General features: G+C 41.8%; 2 protein-coding genes across 2 annotated transcripts in view; both read left to right on the forward strand.

Annotated features, from left to right (window-relative positions):
- Positions 1-420: 420 nt before the first annotated feature.
- On the forward strand, positions 421-3041 carry cxcr4b (chemokine (C-X-C motif), receptor 4b). The gene is made up of 2 exons (XM_024285941.2): positions 421-799; positions 1528-3041. Exons 1-2 carry the CDS (start codon positions 794-796, stop codon positions 2647-2649), a joined length of 1128 nt encoding a protein of 375 aa, XP_024141709.1. The 5' UTR covers positions 421-793; the 3' UTR covers positions 2650-3041.
- A 3390-nt stretch (positions 3042-6431) lies between these two features.
- The window catches only part of dars1 (aspartyl-tRNA synthetase 1), a 32284-nt gene continuing 20895 nt past the window's right edge, over positions 6432-17820 (forward strand). Inside the window, exons 1-6 of the mRNA XM_024286294.2 lie at positions 6432-6590; positions 8933-9035; positions 12214-12243; positions 12501-12558; positions 15148-15240; positions 17394-17496. Coding sequence (XP_024142062.1) covers positions 6568-6590; positions 8933-9035; positions 12214-12243; positions 12501-12558; positions 15148-15240; positions 17394-17496 — 410 coding nt within the window. The 5' untranslated portion in view covers positions 6432-6567. The remainder of the gene's footprint in view (positions 6591-8932; positions 9036-12213; positions 12244-12500; positions 12559-15147; positions 15241-17393; positions 17497-17820) is intronic.

Consider the following 17820-nt stretch of genomic DNA (forward strand, 5'->3'; position numbering starts at 1 on the left):
TAGAGATAATGTTAAAACATCAGATAAAATATTTTCTAAAAATGAGGTTTGAAATTTTTGCATAGATTTCAACCATGTCATTTTATCAGTAACTCTGATCTTTTGGGCGGTTTTTGTTGCTAAAACTTGAATAAAAACTTCACACCTTGACTCACGCTGTGGAACGCATTATGCAACTTGATCTTTTTTTTCTTCAAAACCTTTGCATAAACTGTAGTGAGACTACGGATGAGCGTGCACATGAGCTCGCTGATCTATCATATATCAAAGACACGAGGAGGTTTGGATGCCACATGGAGGATATTGAGTTTTGAAATGAGAGTCAGAGTTGGCCCTCTGGTCACAGACAGAAGCCCACATTAAAAGCTTCATTAAACACTTTGGAGAGCAGACACTGGAGTTGAGAGGTGACAGAAGGTGGAGGGAGAAAAAGGGTGAGGGCATGTTCAGACGACAGAAACTGTCTGCTCTTCTGTCAGCCTGCAGCTCCTGCAAGAACCTGAGCTGGAATCAAATCTGAATTCATGCTAAAATGAAGCTGCAAAAAGAAACCTGTAAAAATAAATACAAATTGAGCCAAAACCAGCGTCCAGGAGGTGGCAGACGGCTCCAGCTCTGACTGGGACAGAGCGACGCCCCCTCGCGCGCGCCCTTTATACTGAAGCTGTTTTTGGAGCGCGGTGGGCGTGGCCAGGGGGGCCCCCGCGCGCAGAGGGCCGTACTTATTCAGACAAACAACCTGAACGGCTCATCATTCTGCTCTCATCCTGACGGAGGGACACCAGCGGCGACCATGGAGGTGAGTCGGCTTTCCTCATTTCTGAAGATCGGGCTTCGCTATAAGTTTTTTCAAAAAAATTAAAAGATTTGGTAACATTTTTAATAAGATTCCTTAACAAGATTTTTAACAAATTAACAAACATTATTAACATGTTTATAAGACATTAATAATCCAAATAAGGTTTATTTACATACTTCATCAACATCTAAATTGGGACCATCGTCTACAAAGACTATATTTCAATATTAAGCCATATATAGAGAACTTTAAAGCTTAACAAATGAGTTTATTTATAATTTTTTGCTTAGAAAAAATCACTTATGTATTTGCTTTTGAATAAATGCTCCAAATAGGTAATTTTATAGCTGAGACACCAGGGATTAAAGGGTTTTAACAATTTCTGTCAACATTATTCTGCAAAAAACAGATCAGTGACCTTGTGGTTGAGCGTCCGCCCTGAGATTGGAAGGTTGTGAGTTCAAATCCCGGCCGAGTCATACCAAAGACTCTAAAAATGGGTCTCCCTGGTTGACACTCAGCATTAAAGGGTTGAATTCAACCAAATGGTTCCCGAGCGCGGCTTTGTCTGCAGCTCACCACTCCCCCAGGGGATGAGGCAAATGCAGAGAACAAATTTCACAGTCACAAATAATGGGACTGTAATTTTTTTTAGCACCTCATCTAACGATGAAAAACCTCTTTCATGTGTCCAAATCTAAATCCTCCATTTTTCTCTCTTCTTGCAGTACCTGTATGAAAGCATCGTTTTCGACAACAGCTCTGAAATCATCTTGGAAGGTTCTGGAGACTTTGAGTTCATAGAGGAGCCGTGTGGAGAGGCCCTCAGCAGAGACTTCAAGAGGATCTTCCTCCCCACCGTTTATGGAGTAATATTCGTCCTTGGAATCATTGGGAATGGATTGGTTGTTGTTGTCATGGGATACCAGAAGAAAGTCAAGAACATGACTGACAAGTACCGGCTGCACCTGTCCGTGGCCGACCTGCTGCTGGTCCTCACTCTGCCTTTCTGGGCGGTGGATGCTGTGAAAACCTGGTACTTTGGCGGCTTCGTCTGCGTGTCGGCGCACGTGATCTACACCGTCAACCTGTACAGCAGCGTGCTGATCCTGGCCTTCATCAGCCTGGACCGGTACCTGGCCATCGTCCGGGCCACCAACAGCCAGGCCACCCGGAAGCTGCTGGCGAGCAGGGTGATCTACGTGGGCGTGTGGCTGCCCGCCGCCTTCCTCACCATCCCCGACCTGGTGTTCGCCCGGGTGAAGAACGTCTCCTCCTCCAGTTTCAGCTTCAGGAACGACAGCGTGGAGATGGAGGACCCCAGGACGATCTGTGAGCGCTTCTACCCGGTGGAGAGCCGCGTGGTGTGGACGGTCATCTTCCGCTTCCAGCACATCCTGGTGGGCTTCATCCTGCCCGGACTCGTCATCCTCGTCTGCTATTGCATCATCATCGCCAAGCTGTCCAAAGGCGCCAAGGCCCAGACGCTGAAGAAACGGGCTCTGAAGACCACAGTCATCCTCATCCTGTGCTTCTTCTGCTGCTGGCTGCCGTACTGCGTGGGCATCTTCCTGGACACCCTCATGATGCTGAACGTGGTCCGCTCCACCTGCGAGCTGCAGCAGGCGGTGGACAAGTGGATTTCTATCACCGAGGCGCTGGCGTACTTCCACTGCTGCCTGAACCCCATCCTGTACGCCTTCCTGGGAGTGAAGTTTAAGAAAACGGCGCGCAGCACGTTGACGATGAGCAGCAAATCCAGCCAGAAAGTGACTCTCATGAACAAAAAGCGGGGGCAGGTTTCCTCTGTGTCGACTGAATCCGAGTCTTCCAGTGTTTTGTCGAGTTAACTCCACGAGGAAATCTGGGATTTTACGGAGAAAAATCTAAGCTTACAAGAACTTACTACATTTTGTACAAATGTAAAAAAAGAGGTTTTTACATGTCCTGAAAACTGCATGTGGATTTTGAAGCAATTATTGTGGTTTACTCAGTTTGTGCTCAATCAGTTTTTCAACGTCGATCCGTTACTGCTGTTCAGAGTCGGTGGAGTTTCCTGAACCAGCCTGTAAATAGTCCGTAGCATGTGTGTGTGTGTGTGTGTGTGTGTTCGCTCTTAGGTGTTTGATTGTCCTAAAGTTATTTATTGTCATCACACTGGATGATTGTAAAATAAAAACTGTTAGCTGCTTTTTTTAAAGTGTTTTTTAAATGTAAAAATAAAAGTGAAAAGTTCTTCTCACAAAAGTCTTGTGTTTTGTTCAAACTCCGCCTCCTCTTCTGTCCTTGGTGGAGGGGGTTGGGGGTATTCTCGCCAAATGTCACCACCTGAAGTGGGTGGAAAGCTGCAGAAAGAGCCTGTAATTGCAGGAACATCTGTGCACTTTACATCGTGACACAAAAGCTGAAATCTTCACTTATAATTAGCGTCCATATGGCCTCTAGACAAACAAATGGACGGCTCAAGTTCTCCTTTTACGACGTCCTCTGACTTTGTGTGTCTTAGAAAAGTTTTAAACTTAACTGTAGTATCAGGTCTGTATCTGCTCATAGAATGATGTTAAAACTTCTCAACAGAAGTTGAGAATGAAGCCATCAGATGGTCAAAGCAGCTCTGGTGTTCTTCCAACCCCCCAGGAGGGAAACATTTCCATGTCTTTACATGTAAAACAGAAGTCACTGAGTGCCTCAGTTAAGTCACGAGCTTAGCGGCTGTTTTAGGGGCGCTGGACCCTCACAGTGAAACAGGATGGAGCACACGCTGCTTTTTCAACTGGAAATGTCTCCAAATGATCCTGATTAGCATGAGAGGTCGCTCACCTCTGCCCGTGTGCAGAGAAATCCTCACCAAATGCTGACCCACCCCTTCATTGAGCCTTGAGTGGGCTCAAATCCGGGGACAAAGAAATGGTAAGTTAAAAGCAGAAATAAATAAACGAGAGTTAACAGTCCAAAAACACAACCTCTAATGTAATTGTTTGAGCCAAACCACTCTTTTGAATGCTTGGAGATATCAGCGATTTATTATTTTCCCTCCATGATTAAAGGTTGGATTATTTTTCTGATTTTTCTTTAGATGCTCTGATTCTGTATCCCAAACATTTTTAGCGTGAGCTCAACAGTTTATATGGATGTGACAGCTAGCAAATATAACAAAATTTAAAAAAATAAAGCATTAGGCAAGTTTATTTGTATAGCACATTTCATGTACAGAGACTATTCAAAGTGCTTTACATGAAATAAAGGTTTGATCATTAAAAAAAATAAAAGAAAGTAAAAAGATTTTAATTTAAAACAAGCACAACAGTGTGGATGTAAACTTTTGAATACATACTCAGTTACTGTACAGGTCTTAGTCGAACGAGAAGTTTATTAATAGAAAATAAAAATAAACAATAAAATAATAAAAACTACGGAGCCCCTAAAGGGACATAGAATTAAAAAAAAAAATTCTGAGAAACAAAATGTGTTCTTTTCTGGTTACTATCTGGTGCGCAAGAAATAGTAACCAGACTGGTGCTATCTGGTGCTTACCAGATAGTCACCAGAAAAAAATTCTTGTTACAATCTGGTGTGCACCAAATAGTCAGTGGTGCGCACCAGATAGTAACCTGAAAAAAGATTCTGGTTACTATCAGGTGAGCACCATATACTGTGTCGTGAGCACCAGATACCAGATGCTCACCAGTTGCTATCTGGTGTGCACACCAGATACTATCTAGTGCACACCAGATACTATCTAGTGATCACCATATGCTACCTGGTCCGCACCAGATAGTATCTGATGACCAACAGATACTAGTGTTGACATGTACTATCTAGTGTGCACCATATACTATCTGGTGAGCACCAGATAGTAACCTGCTTTTTTTATCAGATACAATCAGATGAGCATCTGATCACTAGTGAGAATCTGATCACAGATACTATCAGATGAGCACCAGATAATAGTATGTGGTGTGCACTAGATAGTATCTGGTGTGCACCAGATAGTAACCTGCTTTTTTATCAGATGCAATCAGGTGAGCATCTGATCACAGATACTATCAGGTGAGCACCAGATAATAGTATGTGGTGCTCACCTGATAGTACCGGGTAAAAAACAGATCTGGAAAAAAATCAGGAAAAAAACTTTTTTTTAACTATGATTTTTTTTTTAATTTGATGTCCCTTTAAGAGCTCCGTAAAAAACAAGTTAAATTTTTTTCTTGAAATTACAAGATGGCTTAAAGAAGCTTAACATTTGTCCGTTTACAACCTTTTATTTTATTGAAGATAAGCAATAGATTAAAAAAAAAAAACCTTTTGTTGATGCAATCTGTCTCAGAGAGTCTTTGAGGAAGCACAACACTTTTAAGACATTTCAAAACTACCAAAGGAAACATGCAAAAGTCACAGTTTCTCATACGCCTTTACACTATTGTCTTCCAAGGGATGTGCCTGCTTTGAATGACGTTTTACACCTTCTTTGTGGCACAGGAAATGAAGCATGGTGTTAGGACAGATATATTCTCACATGCTAAAAAAACAGCTTTTTCAAACAAAACACTGCAGCCAGTGCACACGTTTCAGGTGCATCATTATGGAGCTTAAAGTTTCATATTCTGAGGTAAAGCCAATCAGAGGAGCAGGAAACGGTCCCCATTCATCCCCACTGAGTGTGCTATAAATAAGGACAACAGGATCAGCCGGAGCAGAGGTAATTACCTTTAAAGACTTACAAAAAAAAGAAAACAAGTAGCAGAAACTGCACTGACTTCAGTGTTTTTGGGGGAACTGAGCAGCGGGGGGCCGTTTCATGCATCAGGAACCAACATCCTGAGAAAAGCTTTGATTACCCCCCAACACAAAAACACACACACTGTACTCAAACTACCAGCACTCGCTGTGCATTCCTGCAAAGGTCACTGTTACTGGGATGCACTCTGTGCACTCAAGCAAAAGTGTGAAAGTAGTTTCCAGTTTGGAAAAGCAGTCTCAACAACAGCAAAAACTGAGTCTTAAGAAAATAAAAACTGCATTATTTAAATAATCTTATCAAGAACGTTTTTCAATAGCAAGCTAAGCTTATTTTCAGAAAACACTGACCAGAATGACCAGAATTTTTCCCTAAATTAAGGAGACCATTTTTAAAATCCCATTGGCAGATTATTTATTTACTTATTTAAAGAAAATCTGCCAAAGTGGTGAGAATGTTTTACTTATTTCTAAGGTTCATTGACCACTTGTGTGTTTGTTTGTGTGCAAAATGTTACAGATGGACAATAGTACTTGAATTATTTGTCTAATTTAAAAAAGTGGTTTTAAAAAACAACAATTTGATGAATAAGTGCAATTTATTTTAAAATGTGTGAGGTTATAACATCATTGTTGACTATTATATAAAAAAAGTTGCCTTTATGTGTGCTCTCAGTGTTAACCTTTAACATGGAATTTAGGCGGTGTATGTTAATACTAAAGTTTTATTCTCCCTTATGGTTTTAAGCTGCTATCTATACTACTATAAATAAAATAATACAAATGAAAAATAATAAATAAATATATATATTTTTTTAATTTATCACATAACTTATTATTCCTCAAAGTCTTTACAGCGTGGCTGATTGTATTTACAACTGGAGCGGAACTGAAGTGCCGCTCTCGTTTCTAGCCGGAATATCCGGTTCCTTCCGGTGTTCCCTCCACGATTGCTGTGAACAGCTGATGCTTAGCCAGGCACTTTGTTGTGACTGTTTCGTTCCTTTTTAACCCGCTAAAGAGAGCTCGACATGACGAAGGAGAGCGCGCAGGGGTAAGGATGAAGTTAGAAACGTCCACAGCGGAAATGTCTGCAGTTAAACCCGCCGCGAGGCTGCAGGACGAGGCTCGTGCAGCTAGCATGCTAGCTTGACGTGCTGATTGCGTCAGTTTAACTCGTGAAATTATGAAGTTACAATAAAAATAAAAAAACTTCTTAGAAATGAATCAGGGTGAAAGCATACACATTATGTTTACGGTGAACTTATTACAAGTAAAGCTGGGAAAAAAACTTTTGTTGGATAAATTACAAACTATTTACGAGTTATTTATATTTTCCAACAAAAATAATAAATTAAATGTGACATGTAAGCTGATTATATTTGAAATGTGTTTTCTGATCTGTTCTATAAGTTCTTAATTTATATGAAAAACCATTAAGTTCAAATATGTTTTATTATAAATTATGTTTTCAGGAATTTAACAGAGAAAGTTGCCTCCACCAGTTAATCAACCACAAACTGAAGCACCCTTAAGGTCTAATTACAGAACATTAACAGGTTCATTGTGGTCTGGTTGGAGAAACGTTAGTTCTTCATTAGGCTGACACCAGTCTGACAGGCCAGTGGTAAATAATACCAGCTGGTAAATAAATGAGCATTACATTCTGTTCCGACGCCCTAAAAATATCTAAAAATGTATTTATATGAACCCATAAAAAACCTATAGGAACCACGATTAGATTAAAAAAGGTTGAATGAAGTGAAAACGAAATACTGTGACCCTGCTGATCAACTGACATGTCAACTTTCAGGTGATCTAAACTGATTGAGTCTAAGGTTGTCTGAATTCCCTCACTCCTTAGTGCACTATGTGGGATGCTCTGCACTTTTTTGGGTTGTCCAGAATCCAGATGTACAAGTGTGCATCACTGCCCACTAGATAGCAATGCATTGTTTTTGAACTATTTTTGATTGGAAGAAAATGCAGGTATTGTTATTTTTTTAATAAATCATCCAAGTGTTTATTGTCAGAACACAGTGGATTCATAGTTTTTGTTAAATGTTCATATTTATCAGGTTTACCTTCAGTAATTGAACGACTTCATATTTTCTGTTACATAAATAAAGACTTAGGGAGCATGTGAACTGTATCTAAGAACTGGACAGAGTGGGTTTGATGTCACCCACAGAATATTTTTACTTCCAGTTCTAACTGAATTAAGCCGATTCCGTCTCCATTTTTTTCGTCATATGGACGCCACCATGTTGGAGCCAAACGTCGTCAGTGAGCAGTGATTGGTCTGAGTCAAATGTTTCTATGGCAACCACTCTTGCCAATCAGGAGTGAGCTTGTCAGAAGTCCACACTCCGACCACAGTCAACGGTCCGAATTGCATTAAAATCCAGGGCACTAGATGGTCTTTTATGGCTTAAATGAGGGACTTCAGACATAGCCGAAACGTGTTAAAGATTCTCCTCAGCAGGTGTTAAATCAGCTGTTTTGTGTTGGTAGGACCTCAGTTCTTCACTCTGATCTCATTGGAAAAACAGATTTTCTGGCTCCATTGATTGGTGGAACAAAACCGATCCAGAATGGAGCTTCATCGATCTGTTTTTGCGGCTTATCGCTGCGTTTGCTGCTCCTTCCATTCAAAGTGTGGGCAGTGGCTGTTTGTTCCAGGTTGATTTGGCTCATTGGAGGAAGTACAGTTTTAGTCTAATGGCCTTCCTTGGAAGTTTGGAATTTGATTTGATCTGGCTATTAATAGTTTCCTTTGCTCTTGTGTTATTTCCTGTGGCTAACTACACAGTGCCCGCCCGGGGGCTTCCTTCAGGTTGGGACACCTGCTGTTTGTGGATGTTTTTCCACCAAACGGCGCTCATTCATCCACCTGCACGATTATAGAAGTGAAAGGTTATGAAAGGAGGGCTTTTATCTGCCGGTTTATGACTGCTTCAGCTTTTATTTCCTCTTGTTCTTTGACCTACAATTATCCATTTCTGTCTGACTCTTACATGACAGTTTTGATAAGTAACTGAAGCGTAGTTCGGTGTATTAATGGTTTATTGGGACTATAGTAAAGACATAAACGTGTATGAGAATGTTTCTTTTACTCTATGGAAGGTCTTATTAACCCTTTTCTGTATGGAAACAGTTTTCCAATGAGGTTCTTCTTCAGGCCTGCTGCTGCTCTCCATCATCCACTCCCTCGGATTCCAGCTGTTTAGTTTGAAAGAACAATGGGATTTCAGTTATCACCACTTAAAAGCTGGACGTGGTGATGGCTCCGAATTAGTTTTCCCAGGCAGTCAACTACTTCCTGATGGGATGGAAGAGAGGCTGGAGGCGGAAGCTGACTTTTCTGTTTATGCCGTGTGTTTCTTCCTGTTTCAGTGCGGCGGAGGAGGAGCAGCAGGCTCAGTCAAAGAAAGGCCTGAAGAAACAGCAGAAGGAAGCAGAGAAAGCTGCAAAGAAGGCTGAGAAACAGGCCAAAGTGGTCAGTAGTGGTGTGTTTTTCTCTGCTGTGCTTTGATGTTTCACTTCCCCTAAACAGCTGTGACGTGCTGTTATGGCGGCATTGTGAGCCCAGCGGGGTTGGTACGGCGACAGGGGGGCAAAGTGTTCATTGTTCAAGTATTCCTGTCATTTTTGCTGTGTTTATGTCCACTCAAAGCTCTATTTTCTCCTTGGATGTGCAGTCAGCGCTGCTGTTAGCTGTTCCACACACTCTCTGAGAAACAGGTCACACACTGTCCCTCTAAACTCCTGGACTTAAACGGTGTGATGGGATTGTGGGAAAGACACGCGGTGGATGGATGGACTTGAAGGCTCAAGACATTAGTTCTGGACTGTGAGGACAAGGGTCTTTCTGGCCAAGAACTTCCACAAAAAGGTTTGGTTGTAGAAGGGAGAAGACCTCAGGTCCATCCTAACACTAAAAAAAGTTTGTCTCGATGAAGATAAGTTTCCATTTGAAGCAAGGAAGTTACAGTAAGATGGTGCTTCCCAACCATAAAATACCTGAGAAGTTGTACCTGTTACGGAGATGTGGGTTTGAGCAGCGAAACAAGTCAGACTTGCAGGACGGGGCGACTTGGAACCGTCGCATGAGGAGAAAGTCTGTTACATAAGATAGAAGTTCATGTAGACATCTTTCAAATCGAGGTCAGGTCAAGTCTTTGGGCCCTCCTCTTGCATGTGCCACCACGATGTAATCTGATTTTCACATTAACCACGCCCCTTTCAAATGTTTGACCTATCACACGCAAGGAAAGTTCAGCTATGATAACTTAGCTGTGAGAACTGTAAGATAAAAACAACCTCGTGTTCGTCTCAGCCGTCTGCGGGCGAGAGCGAATGTCTGATTTGTGGCGGAGCATGAACTCGCCTTATGAGCGATCCAAACAGCAAATGAGCCGCTGACAGCTTTCAGTTTATGTCAGTGAAGTGTATGGATGGAAATTAGTCATCACTATGACAACGATGGGCTTGGTCAGCAACTGTTGCTCTCGTTTCTCACCAAGCTGGAGTCTTATCGTCTCATAGGGCAGACCTGAAGTTCAGCTTAAGAGAAGGAGGGAAACCTCTGATCACCGTGAAGAAAACCTGTTTAGTCATCTAAATGTCTGCAATTTCTTAACATGAACACATGTTAAAAAAAAAATAATCTTTAACATCAAACATAATTTTTCCCCACATAGAGTCGAAGTCACATTTGCCTTTTTGGTGGATACAGACTGTCTGGTGATGATCATTTCCTGATCAAGTAATGATCCAAGGAATAATGACCAATGATCAAGCAAAATATCGAGGTCATGGATCCCTCAGTGAACCTGTAGAGAAAAAATGCTCATCTATGAACATGCGTAAAAGAAGTAAAGAAACGAGTGCGGACAGGTTGGGATGTCAGGTGTGACAGAAGAGTTTCAGTTCAAATGAAAGGAAGGGTAGAAAACTGGTGAGAGCAGCCATGTTGTTCAGCCAAGAGACACTGAAGGAAAGACAGGAAGCAGAGCTGGAGGTATCGGAGATGAAGATGCTGAGGTTCTCTTTGGGAGTGACCAGGATGGATCAGGACTGAGTCCATCAGCGGGACAGACCATGTTAAAAGTTCTGGCGATAAAGTCAGAGAGGACGACCTAAGATGTTTCAGACATGTCCAGAGCAGAGACTGTGACTATATTGGTACGATACTGAATCTAGAGCTGCAGGAAAGAGGTCTAGAGGAAGTCCAGAGAGGAGGTCTATGGATGCAGTGATGAAGACATGAAGGTTGCTGGTGTTAGAGTGGAGGATGCTGAGTTAGATGGAGGAGGCTGAAAAGAAGAAGATGCTGTGGGCGTCAAGTCTTAGTGAACACTTGTGCAACCTGTAAGGGTGAAGTAGGTTAACCCCTCCCCTAGGGGAGCGGTGAACTGCAGACACAGCCGCGCTTGGGAACCATTTGGTGGTTTAATCCTCCAATCCAACCCCTTATTGGTGAGTGTCAAGCAGGGAGACACTGGTCCCATTTTTAGAGTTTGGTATGACTCAACTGGGATTTGAACTTACGACCTTCCAGCAGCGAATAAGGGAGGGATTACTGTACTCCTTATATAAATGGTAGGTTATCGCCTGAAACTCACCACACGCACCAATATGGTACGTTCTATCTTCATGACGGTCCTTGAGATGACCCAAGGAAACTTTGAGACACACCTGCGCTCCTCTACAACCCTCCACGAACCCGGACAACCCAAAAACCCACAGAACCTGTACCAGTTAACCCCCGTACGGCTTAAGACCGGCCTACTGCCCTGTCCCACGTCTGTCTCCAAGATATTAGAAAAGTCCGTAACCCCTCTACTGTAGTTCAGAACCCCAGAGAGATAAAGATGTCTAAATAAAGTAAATAATGGAGTTAGACACCGTTTGCCCTCCTGTCATGACTCTTTGAGAAGCTTCTCCAGTTAAGGTTACCCGGTCCGCCTGGTTCATGGAGGATGCTGCTGCTGCTGTCAGACGCTGCTGTGTGTCTACCTGAGGCAGCACCTGGGAGCCCAGAGCATTGTTAGTTTGTGTCACTTTCTGCTCCAAACTCTTTCCTCCAAATTCGCATCACTTCTGAGGCATCGATGCGGCTCCATCGTTTTGTTGCTATAGACTCCCAGGGTTTGGTTGATCACAGGCTGCAGTATCATCCATCATGCGATGGGGTTATCATATCAAGGATGGCCGATTCCAATTCCCTTCTCTGCCACCAGCCACTTCCCTGCACCAATATCAATTTGCATAGAAAATGGAAGTGTAGCATTGGTGAGGCTCCCTCTCATCCCACTATGGAAGTCATTCACCTTTAAGTCGGTGCAGGAATAAAGAATATCTGTGCATTTACACGCTTCCCATTACCTAGTAATATCTCCTCCTGCCGTTCCTCATTGATGTGATGAGTAGGAACAATACGGGAAAGAGCTTTGCGGTGTTTTGAGGCTTTTAGTCTGAGCTATGATTTTGTAATTTAATTCAAATCCTCCACTGGGCAGGAGGAAACCGCAATTTATGATCCTGCTATTGTGAAAAGTTCCCCCCATTTGACGTCAAAGTTTTGGATCATTTTATGTTTTTAGCTGAAATATGCAGGAGGAGTGTCTGATGGCAGCAGACCTTAACTTCCTCGTCGCCTTCTTGTGTTTCAGGCTGCAGAGCAACAAAGCGCCGAGGAAGATGTAAGTACCACCTACAGATACCAGCAGTCGTCCTCCAACTCCAGCTCCTTCCAGAGCACGCCGTCCCAGCTGTTTGTGTACCAATACCTGCAGACGTTTAGCCAAGAACCCGATAAGACCCATTATCTGTCTGTCTGTTATCTGCGATGAAGCAGACAGACAGACGTCAGAAACAAGTGAAATCATGGAAGCAGAACTGTCTGAGCAGATAAGTTTGAATGCTTATGGACACTTTTTCTTTGCTTTTATTCCTTAAGGACTTCGCCAAGGACCGATATGGTGTGTCAGCTTTGGTCCAGTCGCAACAAAAACTGGGTTTGTACCACCAACCAACCCAAACACTCACTTATTATTTTTGAAAACTTAATAGAAGGGACATTGGAGAGGTTCAGAAGCCTCTTCTGCATTAATAGATTTAAATGTTCGTGTGTTGCTGCATCACTTTGGATCAACGAGTCCAGTAATTCTGTTTGGTGTTTGACTCAACATGAAGGAAAGCGGCGCGCCTCAGTGGAATCAAGTTATTTTGATGCTCAGAGTGTGAAAAACACATTAACATAACAAAACTGATTCCTATCTGCAAACAGGAGCTTCTTGCATAACTTTCCGTCTGTCATTCGGTCTTTAAAAAGAGTCTTTCCGTTTATTAATCTCCAATAATCCAGAACAGCGATGCATTCATTTAACTGGGAATAATTTCCTTTGACTGATAATGTTCCAAAAATGTTTGGCGCTTCTCTCCCTCGTGTTTGTGAGTCCCTCTGCTGTTGGTTTAGCTAAAAGGCTTTTTGTCATGAACAACTATTTACTTGTAAATGAAGCTGAAGTTGAAAAAAAGAAGAAAATGCGTTTTTGGTTGATGAATTCTTTGTTGCCCACTGTCAATGGAGTCACATTAGTCAGAAAAATGGAAATGAGAAAATTCCTTTTGCTTCAACACACCAAACACTTCATTTTGGTCCACAAATATCATTTTTTTTCTCAAGAATTGTAGTTAAAGAAGAAACACAGCTATAAAGTTAATCATTTGCCAATGACCCAATTTAACCACTCATCATTTTTGATTAGTCCATTTCTGAGACCCCCATCTGATTAGCACGAGCCAAACCATCTCCAAAAACCCTTTTTATAGAACTTAGGTTGAAGGAATGTTGTTTTTTATTCAAATCCATTTGTATAAATCGTTCCAAAAATATAAATCGAGTTAAAATCATGGAAGATATGTCTGTCTTTGAGTTTCAATATCATTTTGACACAAGAGCCATAAATTACTTTAGACATTAAATCTTAAAAATTCTTTACTGGTTGATTTAAAGTGGGTTTCTTTCATTTTAGGAGGTAAGGAAGGAGAAATGAATAGTTTGACGGCTGTTCTTAAAATTGTGTTGCTGCATCAATGAAATCTTAAAACCACTTTTAGCGGGAAAACTTTCGGCTAATTTCCAAAACATTATGATGAGAATAATTCTTCTATTGTTATCTATTTTTAATAGCTACTTTCTGAATTGACAGAATGTATTTTTTTATATTTCTTTATAATACAGTAACACCACGATAAACATGTTGAACAGTCAGTAAATACAGTTTTTCCCTTTACATCCATATCAATATTTTTCCGTCTTAAACTAACGTTGTTGTTAGCAAACACTTTTCAAATCCCGCAACAGAACACAATTGATACAATCTATAGCTCATTAAAATATTTGTGGATTTCATCAAAGGTTTTGGAAAAAAACATTTCCTAAAAAAATGAGTTTTCTGTCCTTATTTGAATGTTTTGTGGGTTTTATTTACAAGGTTTAAAAGTAAGAACTGAAGACAGTTGTAAGTAGGAAGGGGTTCAAAAAACGAGTTCATCAAACTTATTTGGAAATTCAGAATCTTTGATTAGAATCCCCTTTAAATCAACCCTTTTTGTGTTGTAGTGCCATTTAATGCAATTTTAAAGACTTTTTAAACTGTTTACATCGGAGCCATGCATTGGCTGAATGTACAGATGGGCGTGTCCAATTTTGTCTTTCTGGTTTTAGTTTTATTTATTTATTTATTTAAAGACACGCCGGTACAGGACTACACTCAATTTTGCTGTAAAAAGTAATTGAATTATAATACTTTTTAATGTTACAAATTCATAGTTTTATTAGCAGAAGTTGGTAAGATAAATGAAATGTAGATTTTTCCTGAATTAAATGGTGAACTTGTGAGTTCATTCACCACAGAGGATGAGTCAGCAGGTTTTGAAGCAGCTCACAGGTTCATCTCAGCTTCTCATCCCACCAAAACTTTACTTTTTTACAGTAATGGATCCTCACAGGGGAAGTGATCAGGTGTTTATGGTGTAAGGTCAATTTCTACAAAGCATTTTTAACAGAACAGTTTTTCTTGTTTTGTTTGGTCAGTTTCCTCACTGCAGTGATAAAAGTGATAAACATCTGCAGAGAAACTCGTTTTTGTTGAATCATAGAGGATAAGAACATTTGGGGGCGAAGCCGTCGTCCGTCTGTCTCCTCGCCGTTCCAGCCTCAGTCTCTGCAGACAAAGCGGGGCCTCCCTCACCTGCACGGCCCGCTCCGCCGCAGGGACCGGGCCGCGCGGCGAGGGCTTTCATGTGGGTGAGCGGAGAGTCTTCAGCCAAAGGGGGGCGGCTCTGCTTTCCCCGATGCTGCCTCGGTGTCTGCCTCTTCTGGAGGGGGGCATGCCTCAGAGTGATGCAGCTGAAACCAGAGCCTGCAGACGGCTCGGAGCAGGCCCACCGCTGCGTCTTATTTATTAGGCATGCCTGTAATTTGAGCGTTTTATTGTGAGCGTGCACATGCTTGCTCACCTTTCTTCCTAGCTCTGGGCAGGTGAAGATGATCTGGGACGTGAGCAGGAGAAATAATCAAATGTTTGTTTTTGAGCCAGACAGGACGCTGGTGCGAGTCCAGGACCTCACTCCTGAGAAGGCTGACCAGCTGATCTGGCTCCGAGCTCGAGTCCACACCAGCCGAGCCAAAGGTGAGACCCCTCCCCACAACCCCCACCCTTTATTTTACCTCTTTATGCTCCAGAGGTTTTCAAAAGAAGGAAAGAAGCTCATGTCAAAAACCTGCTGCTTCTTTCTCGTGCTTATTCCAAAGCTGCACCATCTGAGCAGAAGACGGACCATCAGTCTGTTCTGAAAATAAAACACGAAAAATTAAACCGTTTAGTACCATTAAACCTAGAAAGAAGTGAACATACCACAAACTCTAAAGACCCACTCTGATGATAATAGAGTTTTTAACATGTTTTTATGGCATTTTTCTTATGAAAAAAGACATAAATTAAGCTTAAAATTTAATTTCTAGTATTTTTTTATAGAAATCATTGTGAGTCAGGAGCAGACGAAAAAATGCACTTTAAAAATTGTATTTGTGACTTAAAAATTACCCTGCTTGGGGCTACAAGTTCCCTGCTCTGATGCATCCACCAGCAGACAAATAGATCCATGAACGTCTTCGTTTTCCACGTCTGAGCTGGAATCTGGATCAGAACTGAATGGCTGGAACATTTTAATATACTCTCCATGTGTGACGGGGAGTGGGAAAGAGCGACAACACATGAATCACACTGCACCAAACAAAGCCACGGAGAACTGAATGAAAAATAGATGATAAAGAATAGAGGGAAAAAACAGAGGAAAGAACCCCAGTGTCAGGTAACGGGAGAGAATGCAAACAGATGGATGATGGGAAATGGGGAAGGCTCACTTACTCGGAGGTGATTTCCTAATGAACTCCTGCAAACACTGTCCTAGAAAATGTCCTAGATTTTTAGATTTTGACTAAAAAAAAAGAAAAAGACTTGATCATGATTCAAACACTTGTGAACAATTGAAAATAGATCCATGGATGATCAGAGTGGGACTTTAACCCCGTAATGCCTGTTGTCTCAAATATGCAACAAACCAAACCAGATATGAAATTACCTACATGTAGCACACATGTCAAAGTTAAGGCCCGGGGGCCGGATCCGGCCCTACGGGTGATTCTATCCGGCCCTCCAGATCATTTTATTTTATTGTTATTAATGACCTGATGTTATCTTGCACTTATTTCTAACTTGTATAATTTTGACAAAATATATTTTTATGGAGAGAAAATATTGAAAGTTATTTAAGGTTTAAATTGATTTATTCTGGAATAATATTCCTGCCTTTTTATTATTCCTAATTATGTTAAAGAGTTACAGTTTGAAAGTTTTATAAATTGACATTCTGCTAGCTTTTTTTTTTTTTTTAATATTTTGGCATTTACTAAGATTTTTTAGGCTGTTTTGAAGTTAGGCTAATACTTAAATGCTAGCTGTTTTTGGCTGTTTTGAGATTTAAAACGAAATATTTTTCATAAAATTAGAAAGGTTTTAACCTTTATTTTATTGTCCGTTTATTTCTTTTTACAAAGTTTTAAAAGCTTCATTTTCAGTTTGCTGTTAAAATCTTCATATTTTTGTTTAAAACTAAAGAGTTTAAAGTTGATAATCCGCTCTTCTTGTAGTCTTCATTTTGACAACTTTGATTTGGAAAACACTTTTTTATGGAGTTTTACCTCCTCCTGATTCTACAGCTTACCCAGATCTGATAACCTGTTAGTGTTCCCGCCTCACAACACTGTTCTATCTGAATACAAAGAACCCTCAGAGCTCGGCCCGCTCCTAAGAAAACAGCAGCACATGAAGACGATGGCCCTCTTGTCGTTTCCTCTCCAGATAACTTCCAGAGTCAAGAGTCACTTCCTATCCTCTCGTGTTTTCATTCCCCTGCTTGCTGTAGGATGTCCATGCGAGCAGAACAACATCCTGATTGGGTGTGGGATGAGGTGTATCTGTCGGTGGGAGTTAGACACTGCTATTATCCCCACCGAATGAATCTGGGTGGTCCCACCTTCTGCTGGCAAACATGTTGACTCTCCTCCCAGGTGTGTGTTTGTGTGATAAAAAGGTAGCAATCACACTTTCTCCACACAGAGCTCCTTAAAGACAAAGCTGCTTTGCAAACGAACCCCCCCTGCAGCTGTGGGTCACACGCTGCCTTTTTTTTCTTTTTTTTGTAAGCTGTCACAGGATCTCAGCTTCAAACGCCCCCCCCTGCTTCATCTTTGCCTCTGAAGCTGTGCTATTGTTGCTTTCAGGGAAGCAGTGCTTCTTGGTCCTGCGTCAGCAGCAGTTCAACGTGCAGGCGCTGGTCGCAGTGGGAGACCGTGCCAGCAAGCAGATGGTCAAGTTTGCCGCAAAGTGAGTAGCTGGACTGTTTTTCCTGTCAAAAAAAAAAACAATGGTGGGAAAACGCCAGGCCCTAATCGCCCACTGATCCGCATTTGGACGGGGGGAGGGGGAGAGAGGGGAGGGGTTGCAAATCAATCATCTTTCACCTGACAGCGCAGCCGGGCTTTTGACGGGGCCGGGTGCTAATGCGGCGCTTCCTCAGGCCACTCAAGCGCCGAGCATCGTTAGTCATCTGAGGGGGGTCATTACCGCCGTTCTGACTCCAAAGACGCCGTACGCACCCGCTGACGTCTGCGCTCGTGGAGTAACTGCATGATGCAACTGCATTTCTCT

This window comes from Oryzias melastigma, linkage group LG21 (assembly GCF_002922805.2).
Source record: "Oryzias melastigma strain HK-1 linkage group LG21, ASM292280v2, whole genome shotgun sequence".
Taxonomy (NCBI): Eukaryota; Metazoa; Chordata; class Actinopteri; order Beloniformes; family Adrianichthyidae; genus Oryzias; species Oryzias melastigma.